General features: G+C 41.3%; 1 protein-coding gene across 1 annotated transcript in view; it reads left to right on the forward strand.

Moving 5' to 3' along the window:
- The window catches only part of COL21A1 (collagen type XXI alpha 1 chain), a 110,193-nt gene that overhangs the window by 7,840 nt on the left and 79,157 nt on the right, over window positions 1-23,196 (forward strand). Inside the window, exons 2-3 of the mRNA XM_064146744.1 lie at window positions 11,915-12,143; window positions 12,886-13,176. Of these exons, the coding sequence (XP_064002814.1) occupies window positions 11,915-12,143; window positions 12,886-13,176 (520 nt within the window). The remainder of the gene's footprint in view (window positions 1-11,914; window positions 12,144-12,885; window positions 13,177-23,196) is intronic.

Genomic DNA, 23,196 nt, shown 5'->3' on the forward strand with positions numbered 1-23,196 from the left:
CTCATTACAATTCACTTCTAACCCAGATTCAAACCCCTCCTTAACATCCCAGGACATTGTATGGTGCTGATATGGGCTTTGGACATGTAGTGGTTTACAGAACTGCTTCTAGTAACTTGAGTATATACGTTTTCCAAGGAAATAGTCCACATTTTCCAAATAAAAACTATTGACTGGAAGGACATGCTAGAATTGGAGGAACAAGCCAGGGTGTGGGAAATGTTAGCTTGCAGAGCAATTGAGTAATGCTGCTTGGTTCCTGTCCCATTCCCCACTGACCTTTCAGTAAATGAACCCTGGGATGACTCACTCTGCAGTCCCACCTCAGCACCTTGTCTCTTCTCCCTCCCTTTGGGGCTGCGAAGAGGTTGTAATGGCAGTCACCTTCATTTGGCTCATTTATAGCAGCATTTTGCTGTTTGGAGGACTTAATTTTTCTTCCTAGCTCCCATGCAAAACCATCCATTCCCTTTCCTTGATTTAAGGTAGAATTCAGTGTATTACAATGTAATGTAAATGTAAAATTACACTCCAAAAAGAATCTCCTTCTCATTTCTCTTTTCTAAGGTTCATCTTAACAGTTTCTTTGGAAGCTTCTTCAACTGAGTTTTGACTTCTCAGCTACTATCCTTTCACTTATTTGATGCCAGTTTACTATCATGCATATACTACCAGGGGAAAAAAACAGCTTAGTGTCACACCTAACATTACCTGTCATCTTTTTCTTGTACAGAAAAAGGCAGTAACCAGTCATGACAAGAACATTACTATCTGTTGATCTTGAAGGGAAGTATTGTTGCTTCACTTCCTAACTTTCCAGAAATCAAGTTCCCAGAGACAGTAGGATCAGATTTTATGCATGAATCACAATTTTATTGCACTAGTTTACTGCTGAATCTTGTGTAATAATGGGATGGACTTGATTATGCTTCAAGTAGTAGCACTTGAAACTACAGAGCTGAGAATAAAATTGATGCCTATTCTCTGAACTACCCAAGGTCGAGGAGGCTTGGAAAGGAGTCAAAAAATCATTGAGACATTGCAGCAAGCCACTGGAGAGCCAGGCAAGCTTTGCAGCACTGAGTCAGCATGTCATTTCAGGAGTCTGTATTTCCTCAAATGCAATTCAGTGTTATGTACTGTTCCTGATTTATTTTTTTTCCTACCTTCCCCCATGCTTTCCATGTCTTTCTGGCTCTGTATTCACATTTTAGCTCTTAAAAGAGAAAAGGGAATAATCCATTTACATAGTGGGAATTTGTGGGTGTTAGGCAAACCAAGTGGGAAAATTTACCATTTCTGGAGATGCCACAAGTTTGATAGGGAGTTGTTCCAGATATCTGTGTCAAGTCTACCCACTGAATCTTAGACTGAATTTGAGCATTTCTGATTAACTCAAATTTATAACATTGCTTGAGAAAAATCTCCACTATCTAATCTATATAGTTATGACCCTTTGTATTGCACTTTGACAGTGTTTTTATGTTCACTTAATTACATTAAATGAATGGTTGACAAATTGTTAGGAAAAGAAGTATCCAGTATAAAATTAACTTACAGTGGCTGTTCCTGGGAACTGTCAAGAGCAGCCTGATAAAAACTGGGTGCCTAAATGTGTAGTATTAGAATAATGGAATAAGAATTAGAAGTCTGTGTTTCAATTTTAAAATAGCCTACTGGAAAATAATACAAACTCTGAATAATTCCCAGCACTATTGTTTATTGTGCTGGAAATCATGATCTGTACTTTATTTGATATAAACTTATGGATATAAAATCACAGACTCACTTTGGATTGGAGGCTACCTTTAAGATACTCCAGTCCAATCATTAACATAGGACTGCCAAGACACCACTGCACCACGTTCCTCAGCACCACATCTTCATGTCTTTTAAATATCTCCAAGGACAGCAACTCCACTGCTTACCTGGGCAGCCTCTTCAGTGTCTGACAACTCTTTCAGTAAAGGAATTTTTGCTAATATCAAATCTAACACTCTCTGGGCACAACATGAGGCCATTTACTCTTGTCTATAATTTGTTGCTCAGGCAAAGACACCAACCCCTGCCTCACTATAACTTCCTTTCAGGTAGCTGTAGCATGCCATAAGCCTCTTTTTCTCTAGGCTAAACAACACCAGTTCCCTCAGCTGCTCCTAAAAGACTTGTGCTTTAGACTGCTCACCAGATTTGTTACCTTTCCTTAGACATGCTCCAACATGTCAATATTCTTGTTGTACTGAGTGCCTCAGAACTAAACGCAGTATTTGAGGTGTGCCCAGCCTCATCAGTACTGAGCACAGAGAGAAAATTCCTACCCTAGTCCTGCAGGTCACACTGTTTCTAATAATGTGATGCTGTTGGCCTCGTGTTGGCTGCCTGGACACACTGCTGGCTTATATTCAGCTGTTTGTGGACCAGTGACCCATGTCCTTTTAGCTGGGCAGCTTTCCAGCCACACTTTCCATTGCATGGAGTTGGTGGGACCCAGGTGCAGGACCTGGCACTCAGCCTTGTTAAACTTCATGCAATTGGCTTGGCCCATCAATCCAGCCTGTCCAGATCCATTTGTAGAGCCTCCCTCAAGCAGATCAACATGCCTACTATCTGCAGACTTATGAAGGGTGTCCTCCATATCCTTGCCCACATCCTTGATAAAGATATTAAACAGAACTAGCCCCAGCACCGAGCCCTGTGCAACACTGCTTGTGACTAGCCACCAACTTTGTTACCTCTGTTCACCACCACTCTCTGGGGTCAGCCATCCAGCCAGATTTTTATCTACCAAAGAATACATCCATCCAAGCCATGAGCAGCCAGTTTCTCCAGGACACTGCTGTGGGAGATTGTGTCAAAAGCTTTACTAAAGGCTAGGCAGAAAACACATATGAGTTTTCAGTAGTGAGTAAATACATAAATCTTAATCTGATGGATTGTACAATGTAATGGGGATACTTTTCACAAACTTCTGTTGTACTTGAAGAACTTTTATAGGGAAGGCTAGAGCATGAACCAAGGAGTTTACTTAGGTAACAATGTCATTTTTTGGATTTAGAGATACTCTGAAAACCTGAACAAAGGCAACAGCAGGGAAATAACACACAAAGAGAAGGGACTTCCTGAAATAAACCCCAGCAAACAGATGCTTGAGCGTGTCCAGAGAAGGGCAACGAGGCTGGTGAGAGGCCTTGAGCACAAGCCCTATGAGGCTGAGGGAGTGTGATGGTTTGGGGGTTACCCCGCCCCTCCCACACTTTGTATTTGCCCCAGCTAACTCAGACGGCCTCTGGGAATATAGATGAAGCAATTTATTTACAGCTAGCAGAATTTACAAGCAGCTATTTACAATATATACAGTTATATACAATTATATACAGAAAATATACAAAGGATAAACACTATAAAAGCACAACTCCCCTCCCAGAAACCTGAGTCCCCAGGAGGGGCTTTTAAACCACCCCAACACCTCCCCCCGGCCCTCTCAACCTTACCCCAGTTCTCAGGAAGAAGAGAGGTGCAGCCAAGAGGTTAGGGAGCAAGGTTAGTAGGAGCAGGGTTAATGAGATGTGACCAGGTCTAAGGCAAAAGCAAGAGTGAGAAACAAAATGGAGAAAAAGTCTTTCTTCTTCCCAGAGTTCTCAGCGTGACTGTGAGAGAAGTAGACACAATTGTTTTTCATTTCACTGCCCGTTATCTAGTTCTGTTACCAAAACATTCTAGCTTGCTTCAAACTAGCACAGGGAGCTGGGATTGTTTAGCCTGGAGAAAAGGAGGCTCAGGGGTGACCTTATTGCTGTCTACAACTATCTGAGGGGTGGTTGTGGCCAGGAGGAGGTTGCTCTCTTCTCTCAGGTGGCCAGCGCCAGAACAAGAGGACACAGCCTCAAGCTACGCCAGGGGAAATTTAGGCTTGAGGTGAGGAGAAAGTTCTTCACTGAGAGAGTGATTGGATACTGGAATGGGCTGCCTGGGGAGGTGGTGGAGTCGCCGTCCCTGGAGCTGTTCAAGGCAGGATTGAACGTGGCAATTGGTGCCATGGTCTAGCCTTGAGCTCTGTGGTAAAGGGTTGGACTTGATGATCTATGAGGTCTCTTCCAACCTTGGTGATACTGTGAAAACAAACACTGGAGAAGAAGGAAAGAAAATGAAAAACAAACCTATCTTCAAATCAACTAATTGACAGGGAGATACAACTCTTTCTTGAAATCTTAGCCCTAGGTTAACCCATGACACTGATCGTTAACAGAGCCAGATTTAATCCATAGAAGTTCTTTCACTACATCAGGAATAAGTTTCTAGTATTGACCACTCTATAGCACAGATGCAGAATTTTTCAATGCCCAACTTGGACTTTACTCACTTTGATTTCCATAGCACCTTTGACTATGTGACACATAGGTTATAATAAGAATTTAAATGTTATTAAGTCTTAACATAAAAAAGAGTGTTGCTTTCAAAATGCAAACAATGATCTTTTACTAGATTATGTGCAAATGCACATAGCAAATCAAGCTATTTAGTTGGTCTTTAATCTGGGAAACTGTAAGAAAAGAAAAAGATTTGCTCTTGTTGTCAGAAGTAAGATAATAATAACAGGCATAACTTACAATACAAAAGAAAATGCTGAATAAGAAGAAAAGACTTTAACGGCACTGGTAAGTAAAGTTAGTAAAGAATTGCCTTAGTAAAGTGGGAATTATTTATTGCTGGACATCTTTACAAGCAAATTAGGTGACTGCCTCATGGAAATGATTTAGGAGACAGAGTGTGATTTCTTGAGGTTCTCATCAGCCACTTCTTTTTTCTTTCTTTTTTTTTTTTTCCTTCCCTGTGTTTGGGGTTCATTGACTCCCATACTCTCAGCTTGCCTTAAGCTGTAAGTTTTTTAGGAATTAAGAGTAATGGTTGAGAGCAGCCAGGCAGAATGGGACATGGGGGTACTGGTAAACAGTAGGCTGAAGATGAGCCATCAGTGTGTCCAGGTGGCCAGGAGTCGCTGTCCCTGGAGGTGTTCAAGAAAAGACTGGGTGAAGCACTTAGTGCCATGGTCTAGTTGATTGGATAAGGCTGGGTGCTAGGTTGGACTGGATGATCTTGGAGGTCTCTTCCAACCTGACTGATTCTATGATTTTAATAATTAGCAGAAATTTATTCAGGCACAACATAATTTATAAGTCCTTCCCTGCATCAAGATTTATCTTTTGACTGTTTCTCAGTCCAGAAGAGTAGCTTGTATTTTTGCTCTGTAAAAGTCTTGTACAAAGCTGCTGTAGAAGTCACTGTGCCTTCCTCACATATGTAGGAACTTTCCATTATTTTATTCTCCAGTTAGACACAAGGCTCCAGCCCACCATTGCTGACTTTTTTTGTCCCAGGAAAATGTGTGATCCTTTGTAAATGTGCATTATTTCTTACAAATTTAAATCCTGGCTCTTAAAAAGTTTTGGAGTACTTTCCACTTCTACCAGATGTTCCACCCATGTTTTATGGGAACAGATGAAGTCATTTAAGGATGTGAGGAGGTTTTTTTGATCCTAAGAACTTGAGTTCTACTTCTCACTAACATCTGAAATGTCCCTGGTGCATTAAAGAGTCTAAGAGGATTTCTTATGTTCTTCCATAGGGTATCATAACAGCTGTTTCTGTTACCCTCTCAATTTCTGAATGACAATTCAACTAGATGAATATCCATGTATTGGATTAATTAACACTAAACATATTCTGCTCCTTACCTTTTCCCAAAGTGCCTCTTGTATAGTAAGATGAATGATTTTCACCTTTCTGTGAATGATGACTTTTGTAAACAGAAATCTTTATGTCTCTTCATGTCTCTATCAGATGTTTGATACAAGTGTGGAACATCATGGTGACTGTTGATTCAAGCCAACCTCTAGCATGAATTTATAAACTGCTATGTGATATGCTAGGAAATCCAAGAGGAGCAGGACTGCTGTATCCCAGCAATATTCCACTAATTATGCATCGCTGCTGCTTCTCATCATATGTGTCCAGCTCTTCATTATACTTGGAGAATACAAGGTACAAAAGAATCACTCTGTTCACTTCCTTTCACTGTTTTCAGAGGACATTTCTGTTGGATCTATTCTACATATTTTTTTAATTCTTGTGTGGCTCTACCACTTTTGAGATCTGCCTTTCTATGAAGCTCTGAACCACCATCCTTGTTCTCACAGTCCCCATGACTGCCTTTAGCTGTGCTTCCTCCTAGATATTCTTTTCCCTCAGAGCCCAATTCTTTATCTAGCTTCAAGCAAAGTTCTGCAAAACAGCATTCCAGTTTCAAGTAGCAGTTATTAACCTTGCAGATGTACTTGCATGACAATTTTTTACTTTTCTATCTCTGCTGTGAGCCCTTCCTCAGAATGAGGGTAAGAAGGGAATGCCCTCCTTCTCACCAGACATGAATGGCCATTGTTTCAGGAGGACACACCTCTTCCTACTGACATTAAGCACCCAAATATCCAGAAACGAGCTCTAGGAGGAGAGGTTGAGGGAGTTGGAGTCATTCAGCTTGGAGAAGAAGAGGCTCAAGAGAGACCTTATGGCTCTCTACAACTAAGCAAAAGAAGGTTGTAGTCAGGTGGGAGTTGGTTTCATCTCCTAGGCAGCCAGTGACAGAACAACAGGACACAGTCCCAAGTTGCAACAGAGCAGATTTAGGCTGGATGTTAGGAAGAAGTTCTTCATGGAAAGAGTGATTGCCCATTGGAATGGGCTGCCCTTGGAGGTGGTGGAGTCACCATTCCTGGAGGTGTTTAAGAGGAGGCTGGATGAGGCACTTAATGCCATGGTTTAGTTAATTAGGAGGTGTTAGGTTGAACTCGATGATCTTAAAGGTCTTTTCCAACCTGATTCATTCTGATTCTGAAACTATCTTATTCTATTAGTGCCCTGATAATTAATTAGTTGGATCAAATCCCTTACAAAATTGTTACTTGCTGTAATGTAAACCAAATTTCTGCAAAGCAGGTACACAAAGGTGCATTTCTTGACTGCAGTGACAAAGAAATAGCATTAAGTGCAATTTCTTCAGTCTAACCACCTAACCACTGCGTCTTTTGTGCAGGTCAGTAACCAGTTTAACACTCTTCCACCTCCAAGACACAGATAGGTGTAGAGAAGTGCTGCAGGAAACTGAGAAGCTCTGTGGTTGCTCAGGTCCTTCCAAAACCCACCACTAGTCCTTCAGTGACACCAGATTTTCCTCTCCTGTAAGGTGGCACTTCTCAGCATAGGCTGTTCTACCACCTGATGCCTCTGAAGTCTACTATACCTGTAAATACTACGTAGCTTGGAGACAGTTAAGAAATATTTTTTCTTACTCATCTGGACAGGGACATTTTTTAAGATCTCTGCACCTTACAGTTCTTCAGTATTTTCCAGTTACACTGTGACAATAACTCAAACAGTCATGTCTCTGGAAGAGAAAATTGCTTCTCTGAAGTTTCCATGACAGTTTCTGCTCGTTGCTGCAACTCTAGAGCATTGTTTTATGCACTGTATTCTCTCTCTTCACCAGAAGCTGTTTTAAAAATGACTTTTCTACTCAGGCTTAAGAGCCCATCTCTTGAGCAGACTGTGACTGGAGTTGTCCAAACAGCCAGCTGCACTCCTGAACATCTTCTTATGCTTGCAGTAATAATGGCAAGCTAGCCAGTTATTAAAGTTACAGCCTTCCCATACAGACAATCATCAATTAAGATTTAAAAGGGTTAATAGTTAAACACACACCTTATATATATTACTGTCTAAATGCTGCTCATTGGTTCAGTTATTTTTGAATATGATAGATCAGAAATCATAATCTCACCTAATTTACCTGTTTCTTTTCTGTGCAGAAGTTGCTATCCATAATTGCTGTGAATGGCAAGGCAGCACTTTGAGGCAGGATGGAATTTTCTTCATGCTCCAGATCAACAACAGTGAAAGCACTGCTCAAATCAGAGATTTCATCTGGGAGAACTTTATATATGCCTATAAGGAAACTGTATTTCTGAGACCTGATTCTGTATCCTGAGTCGTGCAGTACTCTGAGAAGCTCTAAAGGTGTAGGTGAGCTTATTGAATTAATAGAACACTATGCAGTGAAAAGAGGGAACCTTAGCTCTTACTTGCTTTTTTCTGTGTCAAGGGAAATCTGTAAGATTTCTGTAAAATTTTGCAAGCCCATGGAGTTAATTTTTTTCCAATTTCAAGTGTTTCTATGCATTTTGAAAACTCTTCTGTGTTGCTAACTATAGATACTGAAAATCAAACATATTACCCCAGTTTTGAATAGACCTATTTTGTCTATGAAGACTACTCACATTTTGTAACTTCATTTCATATTTAATATTATTAATCAAGGATAAAGATCTAGTTTAAATTTTTATCTTGGAGAAGCCTCTCCAGTGTTTCTAGACACCCAACTTTGATGCTTGTGTTTATTGTCCAGAGTGCCTGTATTACCATCATCAAACCATGAAATGCAACTTTCCAAACATCAGGGTTTTGAAGCAATGGTTTAAGTGACAGTGACTGTGGAAACTTCAGTTTTACAGCCTGGGCTCCAACTACTATTTTCCAGTTCTTTACTTCTCATGCATTAGTTCTAGTTTCTCTTCCCAGCCTCAGTTCCTGGTCTCGTAATGATAACACAGACTTCACTTCAGAATCTTGGCTATGCCAATATGGTGACCCAAAACACACTGTTGAAGAAGCAAAGTAAAATACATAAAAGGTTAGTAAGCAATAAGATTATTGAACTTCTGACCCTAAAAAAACAACCCAGTCTTGCAGAGGTGGTTTAAGAATGTGGTGTGGTTGCTGACAGCAGAATTAAGTAAATGCCTTGCCTTGTCATTTTTCTATAGCATAAATTCTAAGTGGTGTGATTGCAACAGCCTCATTAGGGTTTGAAGTGTGATCCTGGTGTCCTAAACATAGCCTGAATTCTCACTAGACACTGCCATTCAGTCAGACATATGTTTATTGGAAGTGCACCTATGTACACTTTCTTTATTAGACATCTGCTGATGTGAAAAGAAGTATTGCTGTTTACCAGGAGTGTGATTGGTCACATAAAAATTATCTGTATGAAAATTATCTGTCATACACAGATGTAAGTTGAGCTGGTTCAGGCTCAACACTTGTCTCTCAGCTCACTAATCCCTGGCTGGCTTCCTACTACTTATTTGCTGATCGAGGGATGGCTAAAAATAGAGAAATCGTAGGGACAGAATTTCATTGAAACTTCAGGCCAGCCAAACCTGCAAACCAGAAAATACATATGAAATTAGCAGAAGTACTCTCAAGCTTGAATACCTAGAGCAAATCTGCCCAGCCTTCTACAATACATTGAAATGTCACAGTTTACATGTGATCACTGGTAACAAACATAGAAGCAGACCTAAATCTCTTGAAGTATATGACCAGAACACTCTATTACCTTGGAAATAACCTGTGTGCTTGTGGGCTGCTGTGTGCTTGGGTGGGGGGAACTGTTTTTTTGCTGGCTTCTGCTGCTGCTTTTTAAGGTAACTGTGTAGTGTATGATCTCAGTAAACTCTTTGCCTCAACTGTCTCAACTCAGAAGTGGGTGGGTTTTTTTGTGTTACTTTCTTCCCCATCTGTGTGTGGGGCAGGGGGCTCACTTTTTTGAGCAGGCTGTGTTAACTTAGGACAAACAGTTTATGAATTTAAAAGACACTCCTTCATGACCAGTTTTTCATACCTCACTACTTCCTCCACTCTGTCCCGCACAAAAGGGCATGGGAGAGGGCCCTGTGTTGCTGTTGTGAAGGAAGCAGAAGAGGAGTTTGTGGCTGGTGATATGGGTCTTGGGAGAATTGACCTACAATGATTCCTATAGTGATGAGTCATGCCACCTTCATGACTCACATCCTGAGGACTATACCATGCAAACAGTAATACACATGCCAGTAGGGATGCTATTTAATTCTTCTGAGTGAGGCTACTCATGTGCAAGTCATTACAGAATCAGACCTAGTGATAAAGCACTCTTTATTGACATATATTTTATCTTGTCCAAACATTTCTCTTAAGACAGCAAGGCTATATTCCTATTTATTCTGTTTACAAACATTTCTTTTAAGACAGCAAGGCTATGTTCCTATTTATTTTGTCATTCAAAAGTTCATAGAGGAAAAAAAAAGGCAATTTTTTTTTTCTTGAGCAAGGGTAAATAAGGGCTGCAGAATGGCATTTCTATTTCAGAAAGAGGAAAATAAACACAGAAGAGAATTTGAAATGTACTTAAAAAAATAATCCCAGTCAGTAAGCCTTGACTTCAATATATTTAGCTGATATGGATTTTACTCTCTCCTGAAACAGTCTACACAGACATGGCTAATGTAACCCATTAGTAGAATAATCAGAAACTTCAGAATCCAGAGACATTGAAAGACACTGAGAGCTTTTGATAGGATGGGAAGCAGGAGTGAAATGCAAAACTATTTTTCAGCTAAACTGGCTAACATCTTTTCTATGATAGTTGATACACAGAATTGAATTCCCTAAACATTTCTCTTCTAGATGTTCTTTTAAAAAAAAAAAAAAAAAAAAAAAAAAAAAAAAAAAAAAAATTGCATTTATATAGAAAATATATGTGGGTTTAGGTACAAAGAAATACGAACATTAATTCACTGACAGCAACCAAACTGCATCATCACAAATGGAGATGACACTGCTTTGTTGCTGACTTGCTCAGATTTCTGAATGTGTGGTCAGAGTGAGAGGAAACAAGGAATCAACAAAGATGTGTTAGTTTGAAGCTAGCTAGAATGTTTTGGTGAGAAGAACTAGATTACAGGCTGTGAAAGGAAAACAAGGGTGATGTCTACTTCCCTCATAGGCTTACTGAGATGTATAAAAACATAAGTCAAAACATAGATAACACACTCGGCATCAATCTCACTGGGGCTGCTGGCTGAGCTGCATCTCTCTAACCTCACTCTCCATTTTGGACTAAGCCACTTTGCTTCCTAACCCCCTGGCCGAACCTCCATTCTTCCTTGGGACTGGGGTAAGGTTGAGAGGGGAAGGGGGAAGGAGAAGGGGTGTTTGGGAGCCCCTCCTGGGGACTCAGGTTTCTGGGAGGGCTGTTGTGCTTCTGTATTACCTTTTATTTTGTGTATTTCTGTCAATAACTGTATATACTGTAAATATCTGCTTGTATATTGTGCCAGCTGTAAATAATAAGCTTCATTCATATCTCCAGAGTCAGCTGAGTCTAGTCTGGGTGATTTCTAGAGTGTAGGGGGGTGGGGAACACCCAAACCATCACTAAAGAACATCAAAGATGTTCTTTTCAGATGTTCTCAAATAGCAACTTTCTGAGATACAATTTAGCATCTTTTAATCCTTTGCTGGTTTGGAATAGACAGGCAACACCAGGGTTTTGGTGTGGTTTTCTTTCTTTTTAATTTCTTATTTACACTTAACTGGAAAGTGATAGGTTTTTCTGTCGAGTGTGGAGATGTTTGCCTGAACTTTGTCTCTGTGTTTGAGTATGCAGAACATGCAAACATCTGCTATTGTTCAGCAAACCTCAAAACAGGCTACATGTTAAAGCATGAACTGAGATTTGTCTCCTGGCTTAATGACCTATGCAAACACAAGCTTGTACACAAGCATAGGTGTAAGGCAAGCTGGAAAGATCTGTGGGAGAAGCAGAGATCTTTTAGTAGTGTGCACCCCGACTACAAAAACAGATTAACTGGTCCTGGGTGCTGCTGTGCCTTCGGTTCAAATAGCCCATGGTATCTTGGAAAAGCATATTTAGCATCAAGAAGACAATCTGGCCTCAGATCCTGAAAATGCCAGATATCTAGTCTGATGAAACCTGCCATTTTCACTTTAATTGATGCTCTTCTCTGTATGTGTTCCTTCACAGAAGGCAGGGCCCATGTCACACAGCTCTGATGTTCCGTCAGTGCCTTCATGGACACGTAGTGGGAGACGTGATTGCCAGACCACTCTCCATCATCTCCAGAAAGTCATGGTGGGCAAGAGAAGTGCCTGAGGACTGGAGGAAGTCAAACATCACTCCAATCTTCAAACAGGGTAAGAAGGAGGACCCAGGTAACTATAGACCGGTCAGCCTCACTTTCAACCCTGGAAAGGCAATGGAGCAACTTATCCTCAGCACTGTCCTTAGGCATATCAAGGACAAGAGGGTCATTAGGAGCAGTTAACACGGTTTCACCAAAGGGAGTCATGTTTAACCAACCTAATAGCATTTTATGAGGACATAACCAGGTGGATGGATGATGGTGGAGCAGCGGATGTGGTTTATCTTGATTTCAGTAAAGCATTTGACACTGTCTCCCACAGCATCCTTGCAGCTATACTGAGGAAATGTGGTTTGGATGATCAAGTAGTGAAGTGGGTTGTGTTCCTTAACCTAGAAAAAGAAGTGCCAGAAGGTGCATGAGAACGTGTTCAAGATATCCATCTGGGCATTACCTTGGCACCTGCAGGGCTAGAGCTGTTCCTCCACCACAACACCTTGCAAGCATGTGATATCTGAGGGAGACCTTCAGGTAAAAAGTGCCAGTAACTTTGCTCGGACAAAAGATCGGCTCCTGCACCTGAGCTCTGGTATGGGTAGTGGCAGTGCAGGTGTGGATGAAAGGGTCATCTGGTGATTATTGGTGGGTTGTGGGGCAGCTTCACTCCAGAAAGTGTAAAACCACAAATACAACAGGTGCACCTACTTTAGCAATAAGCTCCCCAGGCCAAGTACAGGTGTGCCTGCCTTGTATAACACTATTTCCTAATCCCAGATGCAGCCCGGGCTCGGGATGCTCTGTCAGACTGGGAAAGCCTGTCTGAGCTCTTATCGGGGACCGGGTGGGATGGCAGGGGGCAAGAGTGCATGGGAGGTACAAGAAGGAAACTCCACAGTGGTGGGCTCGACTCGTGCCTTGCGCCGGTCAGCGGCAGCCCAGCGGCCGTGCCAGGCTGTGGGGCCTGGAGAGGGGCAGCCCCCTGCCGGGAGGGAGGCGGGCGGGGGGCGGTGCTGCCGGCGGGGCGGGCTCCAGCTGGCGGCGGGGGCCAGGGTTGGCGCGGGGCAGAGTTGCACCGCAGCGAGCGGAGCCCGGCGGCTGGCAGGGCGCGACGGCTGGCGGAGGGAGGGTCTGCGGTCGCCGGCAGGTTAGCGGGGGCTGCCCGTGGGCAGCGGGGAGAGAGCCGAGTGGCGAGGTGTCCCGGAGCCGCTTCACCTCTGCGGGGCTGCGCTCGGCCCGGAGGATGCGGCTGGAGGGGCAGGCAGGGGCGGGAAGGGGGAAACGGGCAGGTGCAAGCAGCTATCGAGGCAGGCTCGGCCTCGTCCCACAGCGAGGTTGCCCCGCGGGAGCTCCAGCGTGGGGACGGTGCGCGGCAGAAAGCCGTGGGTCTGCCTCGTTACCAGGGCGCTGAGAGTGTGCGATGTCACCGGTGTGGGGTTTTGGCAGGGCGATTGCAGTGCGTGCAGGCTGATTGTACTGGCTTGAAATCCTTGCTCCGTTTATTGGCACACAGTTAAACCGTTTACATCACACTGTGTCTTTCTGTGCCATACAGAAATCTCTTCTATTCTCACGCCACGAGTGAAACAAGTTACGGGTTTTGTGTCTTAACTTTGATAGTTTGTAGCATGGAAGTTCAGGCTTTACAATAATAAGTGGAAGCTTTCATAATTACCACAGTTATTCTTGCTTCTGTACCTAGAAAAACAAAAGATCTGTGGACCACTTCTGATTCATTTGAGTAATGCTTTCATGTACCTGGTACTTGCTGTGCTGAAGGGATGTGGTCTCCCAAGGATTTCCACTGATTGATTCTGAAATGCTTTCAGCTTTAAGGCACCTGAGAAAACATTGTGGGTTTATTAGACTTAGTAAATTTACTTCGATGTTTGATGTTTTCTCTAAACCTTATTGATTGTGGGAGTGCTTATGATATATTTCTCACCTGTTTATTGAAATGTGTAATAGTGGCCAAAAGGACAAGCACAAAATGTTTATATAAAGAGCTGTGCTAAGTATTTTCCTTAGGGAATGTTGTTTTCAGCATGAAAATCTTGATGGCATACAGCACATCAAAGATGTGCAAAATGGAAATGAACATCACTCAGGAATATGTGGCAGGAGTGTTGCAGATATGTGCTGGCCCCTCTGGGGTCTGTGTCTGGTAGCAGTACTACCTGGGGTTTTGTCTATAGTTCCAGCAGTCTTGCCTATTAGGCAGGAGGTGAATAGCAGAGGTGATCAGAGATCTATAAAATCTATGAGAAAATAGTGAAATAAGTGGAATGTTGCAGTGTAGGGAAGCAAGACTAATGACAGATGTGATAGGAATCTTCAGCTATGTAATTGGTTGCTGTAGAGTGGTGGGAAACAAATTTCTTCACATCCAGTGGAAATAGAACAAGAACCAGCACGCTGAACTGCAGCATGAGAGATTAGGTTAAATGGTAAAGAAAGTCCTGCCTAATTGTAATTAAGCATTGGATTGTCCAAGTAGGATGTGGAATCTCTTTTACTTGGAGCTTTTAAAGTTCTAACAAGCATTTACCATGAATGCTTATAACAAGGTGACTGTGCCTTCCCGTTGTGATAAACACTACATGGCCTTTCCAAGTTCCTTACAGGCTCCAGGGTAAGGAGAGGCTTCCAGGAAATCTGCCTGTGAACTCTCTCTTGTACATATCAAAGAAGCTGCTCTGTAATGAAAACAAACCTCAGTAATGGATTTGCTATGTTTCACTCACATGCTGAACTGTTATAGCAGATTCTGTGATTCTTCTTTCTGTTCAAACAGCGTTTACAGTTGAAGTCTATCAGCAGTGGTGCATAATCTCCTGCAGAACAGCACACTGGTTTGGCACCATCCCAACCAGTAAATTTTCCTTTTGCTAAATATTAGGAGATTTGAGCTTAGTTTCAAAGTATGGTTCTGTAAACTATGTGACGTTGCTCCCTTCAGATCCTCACCAATAGAGGTGTGTCTAAGGCAGTCCATGAGGCAAAAGTACTGTGTTTAATTATCTCTCTCTTGGCTTTGATCATTACACTTGACATTACTTGGACTATGATTCAGTTCATACACATGGAAAATATATTTTGTCCTTCTGCATTAAACAATGTTTTTTTGGCCAGTCCAATTATTAGCCAAACTAATTACAGAGGTAGCTGGCTGGAATGAGACTTGGGCCTTCCCTTTCCCCCTTCCTCTTCCCCTGTTGCTTCTTTACTCAAGTTTTGTTATTTTCTGTTATTCTTTGTGTTATTATTATCATCTTACATATTAATTCTTTTTACAGTTCTACTGATCTTTTCTTCCAGCAAATGCTTGTGAAATTAGCTTACACAGTTGTGTAAGAATAGAAGCAGACAAGGGGTAACCTGTCAGTTTATTTGTTATTATTTTGTGTCTGTGTGTTCTCACTTTACTACTTTAGTGTGGCATTGAATAAAGATGATTGGATTTTTCCATTGTCTTTTTATAAGGGAGGCTTTTTTAGTGCTGTTAGTCATCTGTATTATTAAGATGTCTTTGTTTAAGCCTTTTTTCTGTTGTTTGAGCTGGCATGGCAAGAGCTGAGATCAGTAACCCTGCTGAAGATGTGCTGTTTATGCAGCATCCTCTGCTGTTTCCTCTTTAGCTGCTTCCCTTGCTGCTTCCATCATACTCAGGGCAGTGCAGCAATCCAGAGCACTTGAAGAGACCAAAATGCACCTTATAAAATGCATTGTCTTGCACTGAGGTTTTCTGATGTGAATTTGCTGCCCTTTATGCTGCCAGTTTTGCAGGGCACAGTGGTGGGTCCTCATGGAAAGGAGACAGGGCAGGGCCTAGCAGCAAGAGTCCATCCCACCACCCCAGCCATGAGCAGAGTGGCTGGGGGGCACTGGAGCAGCCCCAGCCCCAAGCACCTCCTTGGGGATGGAGGATAGGCATCTCCCAAGCTGGGATGTGAGCAGGGCCAGTGGCTAAGCAGGGCAGGGCTGCTGGGAGCTGGAGACTTGCCCTGCTGTGACATCATGGGTAAAGGCTGATAGTCCCAGGGGCCTAATGTAGGCTCCTAGGCTGTGAGAAGGCAAAAGTAAGGGTGTATTAGTGCCATGAGAGCCCTGACTCATTTCAGAGCTTCGCTGATCCACACTTTGTACTGAGATTGTATAAAATTTACCCACTGGCACCCATACCCAGCAGTGGATATCTGAAGGTGTAGGTATTAGGATGAATGAGCCTATAGAGACTGAAAGGCAAGCTTTGCTATCTATCCCAGGGTGACAGTCACAAGGAGCTTTACAGAGAGTTTATCGCCCTCAATCACACAAAACAGCAACATCTCTAGAAGATTTTGCCATAGAGATGTGAGTGGTTCAGCACCTCATCCTTCTGCAGCATGTCTTTGGCTCACCTATAGAGGTGTAGGATTTGATGCTCCCTGTGCATCTTCTTCCTGGAGAATCCAGTGCACTTCTCTGAGCACCAGCAGCAGCCATGAACAGCTCTTTGCATTGCAGGTGGCTCCATCGTTCAGAGTTTGCTTCTATGTAGCCAACTCTACTAGTCTGGAGTAAAATTTAGGGATAAGCAGAAAGTTTTAAGGAGGTTGTTATACCATGGCAATACATACTGCTTTTTTAGAGTAAAAAAAGATTGTGTATATATATATATATATATACACATACATAAGTCTGGGCATTTCTTACTGGCCCATGAAAATAGGCTGAGCTGTGCAAGGCTTCTGCTTAGAACTGGACTGTCTGTGGAAAAAAAACCAGTATATGGTAGAAGGAAACTTAGACCTGTGGGTACATAGATGGAATGTAAGGTGTTTTCCCTCTCTGGTTTCTGGGGTACTGTAAGACTTACTAAAGAAATATTTCTAAGTTGCCATAAATCTGCACAGACACTATTTTAAAGCAGTGCTGATTGATTTAGCCTTCTAGGGTAGATGTCAGGCACACTATTCATGATTAACAGCAGATAGAAACCAGAGAGATGAGCAGTGTTGATCATACTGATAATATGAATGGAAGAGTAAAAGTAAATAGATGTCAACCTTTTGGAATTTTGTATGATTTGTATCATTTCAGTGTTTTGTTTTTTTTTAATCAGTGTTTTATGCTGTAATAAACCAGGATTTAAATAGTGAGAAGTTAATAGCTGCTCTAAGTAAAACACACAGGCACTGGAATGAAATGCATTCTCTGTGACTAAGATTATGCAAAACTTGCAGGGAAGTTTGTCTGAACTTGGTGTGGTGAAAAATAAAACTATCATTCATGCCAATGAGAGATTTACATTTTTCCTGGAATTCTCTGTTAGTTCAAAGTAATTATGTTAAAAGTACTGCATTAGCATATAGGACATAGAAATTTCTGCCTTTTTCATAATTCAAACTTCTATATGCCAAGATTTTTTCTCTCTCTCATGATTAGTTCCAGTAGCTTGTTCTGAAGCTATGGTTTGAGGCATGCGACGCTAGACTAACAAGGACACACTGGAGACTTCTTAGCAGTATAGAAAGAAATACTGATATGGAAAAATGAGTGAGTTCTGGAGACTGGGAGGGGAAGACAAGGAGGGACTAGGATCAGCTGTAGGTCTCCTGGGGCATGAGGGGTTGAGCAGACATTTTAAGTGTCTTCTGACAACTGACACGGGGCCAGAGGTATGAGGAGGGCTTCAGGGCATTTTTAGGATTGGAAGGGTTTGGAAGAGCTTTGTGGCAGCAACATCTCTCTTGCTCCCTGAAGATTTTCATCCAGACCATCTCTCTTCATTGTCTCCTTCACTATGTTATGTTGCAGGTGCTTCTTGCCACTTGTCGAGCCAGCCATTTTTTCTCAAGCTCTCTCAAGCTTCCTCCTTTCCCTGAGTCTTTGGAAAAAGACCCAGAGTCTCAGTATCACTCATTTTGGCTGTTGGGAAGGTGATTAAGGGAAGTATGAAGAAAGAAAAGGGAACTGGGCAGAGGTGAAGAACTCACTTCAGTTGCTTTGAATTGCAAGGTTTGCTTCTCTTGCAGTCCTGTGTGATGTGAGAGCTGTATGGCAGAGGAGTGTCAGATCCTGGTGCTGCTTCATGTACACTCATCTCTGTCCTTAGAGGTCGTGGCAGAAGTACTGAGTAAATAGGCACTAACTGATAGTTTGGGATGTACCTCCATCACCTCCATCTTTGGCATGGGTACAATCTGCTCATAGAAGTGAGCTAAATTGTGTGCAGGTTTGTGGTGCGTGTAAAAGACCCTGAACGATGAAGTGATTGTTGGTGTTTTGTACAATTTAATTGGGAAGTTAAGGCTGTCTGAGAGAGCTCTAAATGTGTATGTGTGGATCTGGTATATCCACAGATGGACTGGCTGTAGAAGACTGATGTGACAAAACTGCTGGGATTGTAAAGGAAATATTTTAGCTGTGCAGCATGCTAGAAGAGCATCTTCATCCAAGCTTCCTTTGGAAAGGAGAAATTGAGTTGGAATGAAGTCTCCCAAATTCTGTGATTGGAGTGTACATTAAGACTGCTATTTGGCTAGCTCCAAATTTTTGTATATGTTGAGGATGATTTGCTCTACCTAAACATCTGTATTTTTTTGTATGCGCAATACTGAAGTGCGTTATCCGAACTGTCAGTTCTTTTGCCTTTTCTTTGGTCGAAATCTTCAGAGCCTTGGTGTTAAAAAAAATGTGTTCAAATTTCCCTGAATTAATTTACACCCTGCATGAACAAAAAGTGGACAAAAATCCCCTAAGCTTTAGTTTGAGATCAAGCCAACAATTTTTGAAAGATGCCAGCTTATATTTTCCAGAATATTTTGTGACAAGCTCAATATTCTTCATTAAGTAGAGATAATGATTTCCAAAAGTTTTCTTTTTAGTCTAAATTGTTGCATCATAGAATCATAGAATCCAGCAGGTTGGAAGAGACCTCCAAGATCATCCAGTCCAACCTATCCCCCAGCCCTAGCCAGTCAACTAGACCATGGCATATAAAAATGAGCCCAAATGAAGTGATTTGAAGACTCTTAAGACAAGAGTTCTGCAGTTGGTATGACAGTACAGTCTAGGCTTAGCCTTTGACAGACACTTGGGAAGTCTTATTTGTTGAGTACCTTGTGCTTCTTCTGGTTTCAGTAGGTAATTTCAATTTATGCCCCCTTACATGTTGCTAATTCTACAACAGCTTGCAGTATTGTTATGTGGAGAAGTCAAAATAATATTCCATAGTTGTATCAACAGATAAAACAGATAAATTGGTTGTATCAACCAATTTATTAAAATGCCAGATTATTGAGCTCAGTTTAAAATCTTGTGGTGCCACCCTTATTTCACTGAAGTGTGAATAATTGTGTGAACTTTTGCCAAGCTAGCAGGGGAACTGCCAGGAAGGGACTGCATGTTTCCATGATGAGCTTTCTAGACTATCACTGTAATAGATATATTTGAGGTAAGATACATGAAATGTTACTTTATTTTCCTGATGTCATACACTTAAAAGGTTCAAATTATATGTGCAATGAGAAAAGTACCTACTGCCTTCAGTATCCCCAAACGTAGTATTTTATTTTTCTCAGTCTTTTAGCCACCTGGTATCTCCTGGGTGATTATCTTGGAGTCTCCATTAGATGGAGGTTGAGGTAGAGCTATTTAAAAAAATGTCTTTTTCTGCAACTGCAGCTCTCTTGGACCGGATAAACATATTCCTGTGTACTTGTATTTGAGATCTGACCTCGTTTTCCTACTTTCCCCTTTTCACATTGCAAATAGAGAAGACAGAATATCATGCTTAGTTAAATAAAAGGGAAGAGGAGAATAATAAATGCTCTAAATGTAGCTGCAGTGTCCTATGTGGAGAAGAGGAGATGGGCACATTTGTGTAACTGCTTAAAGCAGACTGAGCTATGCAAAATACATTTTGAAGATGGAAGAAGCAGGAGCAGGCCACTACTGGACTGTGAGGGTTGCAAATCCATTCCTTTCTCAGCTGTGGGAAGTGTTTCTAAACAGAAAAAGCACTCTGTGGGAAGTGGCTCTCTGAGATTAGACTTTATGCCCAAGGGAAAAAACCTAAGGGAAAGTTAAATAATACTGAACTCCCATTTAACTGGAGGATTGATTGGTTATAGGAGGTGGACATGGGAGTTTCTAGCTCTTAAAATCTGAGCCTTGATAGCACAGGACCAGAAGACCAAATAGATTGCTACTGGCAGCATATAAAATGAGCTGAATGTCAGTGTCTTGGTAAGGAAGTGTGTGCCCTCCTTTCCCAAGTGGAATGGTAATCTGCCTAGTTACTGCATTGTCTTTAAAAGGCTTCCATTAGGAGAGGGCAGACCGGGGCAGGCAAAAGTGAGAGAACTTCTGAGGCACATCATGAGATTAACTGTCAACTCAAGAGACAGAACAGTGTAAAACAGTACAGCCAAGAGCAGTTATGTAGGGAATAGATCCCTTTTACTTCCTGGCAACTTAAGGAAAAATATAAGTAAAAATGCAAAACTATTATGTTAGAGGAAAAACTATTATGTTAGATCAATGACAGATAAATTTCTTATAGTTGAAGTATCTCTGGCTGTTAATAGTGTATCCTTGACATTCTTCTGGAGTGACTTTTTGGTTTTTTGAAGGAGATGAAGGTTTTTATACAGTCATTCTGAAGTGGTAAATAAACATGTGAAATCAATGCAAAACTATTATGTTAGAGGAATTTTCAGAGACAACCCCCTGAATTTTCTTTTTTGCTGTACAGAAACTGAAATTCTCATCTACTGAAAGGGAGTCCTCTTTGTCCTTTAGATACTGTCATTTGCAGAGAAAATGAGGGATCTAATGGCAATCAGATGGATAAATTTAATGTCTTTTTTCTTATCTCTGGGTGGAAGTTGAGGGAAAAATAACAGGGCAACGATGGCAATTAAGAGACCTGGATGCGGTTCTTCCCGCGTCTGAACTGAGAACCTTTTAGGTCCTGTGTAGAGCTGCACAAATGATGAGAAATCACTGATGCTAAAATGTCTTTGAATACCAACAATATATTAAGCTGTGAATAATATACTGTCACAGTGTAATAGAAGATAAAGTGGTAAAGGAGTGGGGTTTAAATTGTTTTTACTACCATGGGAAAAAATGAGGGGTGGGGAAGGGAAGGAAGACTTGCTTGACAGGAATAACAGTGATCCCTTTTTTTTTTCTAAAGTCCTAGACAATGGAGTTTTATGTTTGTTATTCCCTAATGAATTTGCAGTGAGGAAGAAGGAATGTAATTGCATGCCCCTGTGATTAAGTCCATTTGCTGTGCAAAGAGGCCTACATGGTCATGGTGTGCTCATGACTCAGCTGAAATGAACATGAACAACTTTGGCCAAAAAAGAGAGCAAAGCCAAGATATAGAGGATTTCATTAAGGAGCTCCAAAGAGAGGACAAATGCTGCACCCAATTTTCAGAAGCACATAGTTGTCTTCAGTGAAGCCAAGCAGTACCAAGGAAAAAGAATTATTTCCTAAAGAGTGAAAGCATTCAATTTATTTTCCCTCTTCTCTTCTGATCTGGATCCAAATAAGGTATCTGGATTCAAATAAGGTATCTGCCCTCAGAAGAAGTGTTTCTAGCAAAGTATCTTCTTTGTGTATGCATGAGTATACCTACTTAAGTACTCACTATAGGTAGACAGGAGTTCATGGTTTGATGGTACCTGACAGAAGAAAGAGGAAGGCATTCATCAATTGTACAATGTAATTGGGAAGTTAAGGTTGTCTGGGAGAGCTATGTCCTGGAGCTGTCCACAACATCCAACGTTTTGGTGCTTTAGAGAAGGGCTAGGTTCTCTGTGCTCCTCAGAACTTGGACATATGTAGTTTTGGATTATTTTCTTGGTTCATCATAGAATCATAGAATCAGCCAGGTTGGAAGAGACCTCCAAGATCATCCAGTCCAGCCTAGCACCCAGCCCTATCCAGTCAACTAGACCATGGCACTGAGTGCCTTATCCAGGCTTTTCTTGAACACCTCCAGGGACGGTGCTTCCATCACCTCCCTGGACAGCCCATTCCAATGGGAAATCACTCTCTCTGTGAAGAACTTCCTCCTAAAGTTCATGCTCTCTGATTTTAAAATAGAGCTGGGATAATATGTGTCCTCTGCTCCTGCAGAATTACTTACAAGGTGGCTTTGGAAAGTTGGACAACTGCAGGCAATGAGATTTTACTCAAACATTAAAGTGATCAGAAAACTCTGTTGCACTGAGACCCAAACAGAACTCAAGCATGGTTGATTGACACCTGAAGTAAATATATAATTACTTTAAACCATTACCCTACTTTCTTGTTTGAAGAAACAGGAGGCAGTCTTTCTTTCCTGAAGATAAACAGGCTAAGATGTAGAGAACATTTTGATAACGTGGGAAGTATTTGCAATAGTTATGATAATTATTCTTTTTTGCTACCCTTTTCTGGAAATGGTTGTTATCTCATTTGCTTTCACATTTTTACTGGCTGATATTTTAAATGTGTATTCAATGTCATGGCAGGATAGTTTATAATATGGCTGAAAAAGAGTTGATTACATATATGCTTTTTTTTTTAATCTTTAATATTATTTAGGAACCAGTAACCATGTCTCTAGATATAGAGTTTGTCTTTATAAAGTTATTTCCAAATCATCACAGCATTTGATTTTAAAGACTTGAAATATGAAGCAATACTTACAGATTATGGCATAGTTGCTAGTTGTTATGGGTAACATGTACCTGAGTTTTGTTCTTTCCAAATTGCTTGTGAATTCTGATGTGTGCCAATGTAAGAGCAGAGAATATAATCACACATCTTGGAATAAGGCTTAGAAACAAGGAAATCCATTTTATTCAAATAATGGATCAAGTTCTTATAGTTTAAGTATCTTTGGCTGTAAATTGTGTCCTAGAGATTCTTCTGATGTGCCTTTTTGGTTTCTTTTGAAGGAGATTAAGGTTTTTATACAGTCATTCTGAGGTGGTAAATAAACATGCAAAATCAGTTATCTTGTTGTGTGGAATATCTAGAACTGACAGAACATTTATATAACTATTGTGATCTTAAAGTGCCTGCAAGTGCCACCATTGTTGCACTGACAAACATGGCTTCTGTAGAATGTGCCTGACTTTATTAAGTCTACCCCCTTAGTATTCAATGTATCAGTAGT

Source organism: Pogoniulus pusillus, chromosome 7, assembly GCF_015220805.1.
Source record: "Pogoniulus pusillus isolate bPogPus1 chromosome 7, bPogPus1.pri, whole genome shotgun sequence".
NCBI classification, from domain to species: Eukaryota; Metazoa; Chordata; class Aves; order Piciformes; family Lybiidae; genus Pogoniulus; species Pogoniulus pusillus.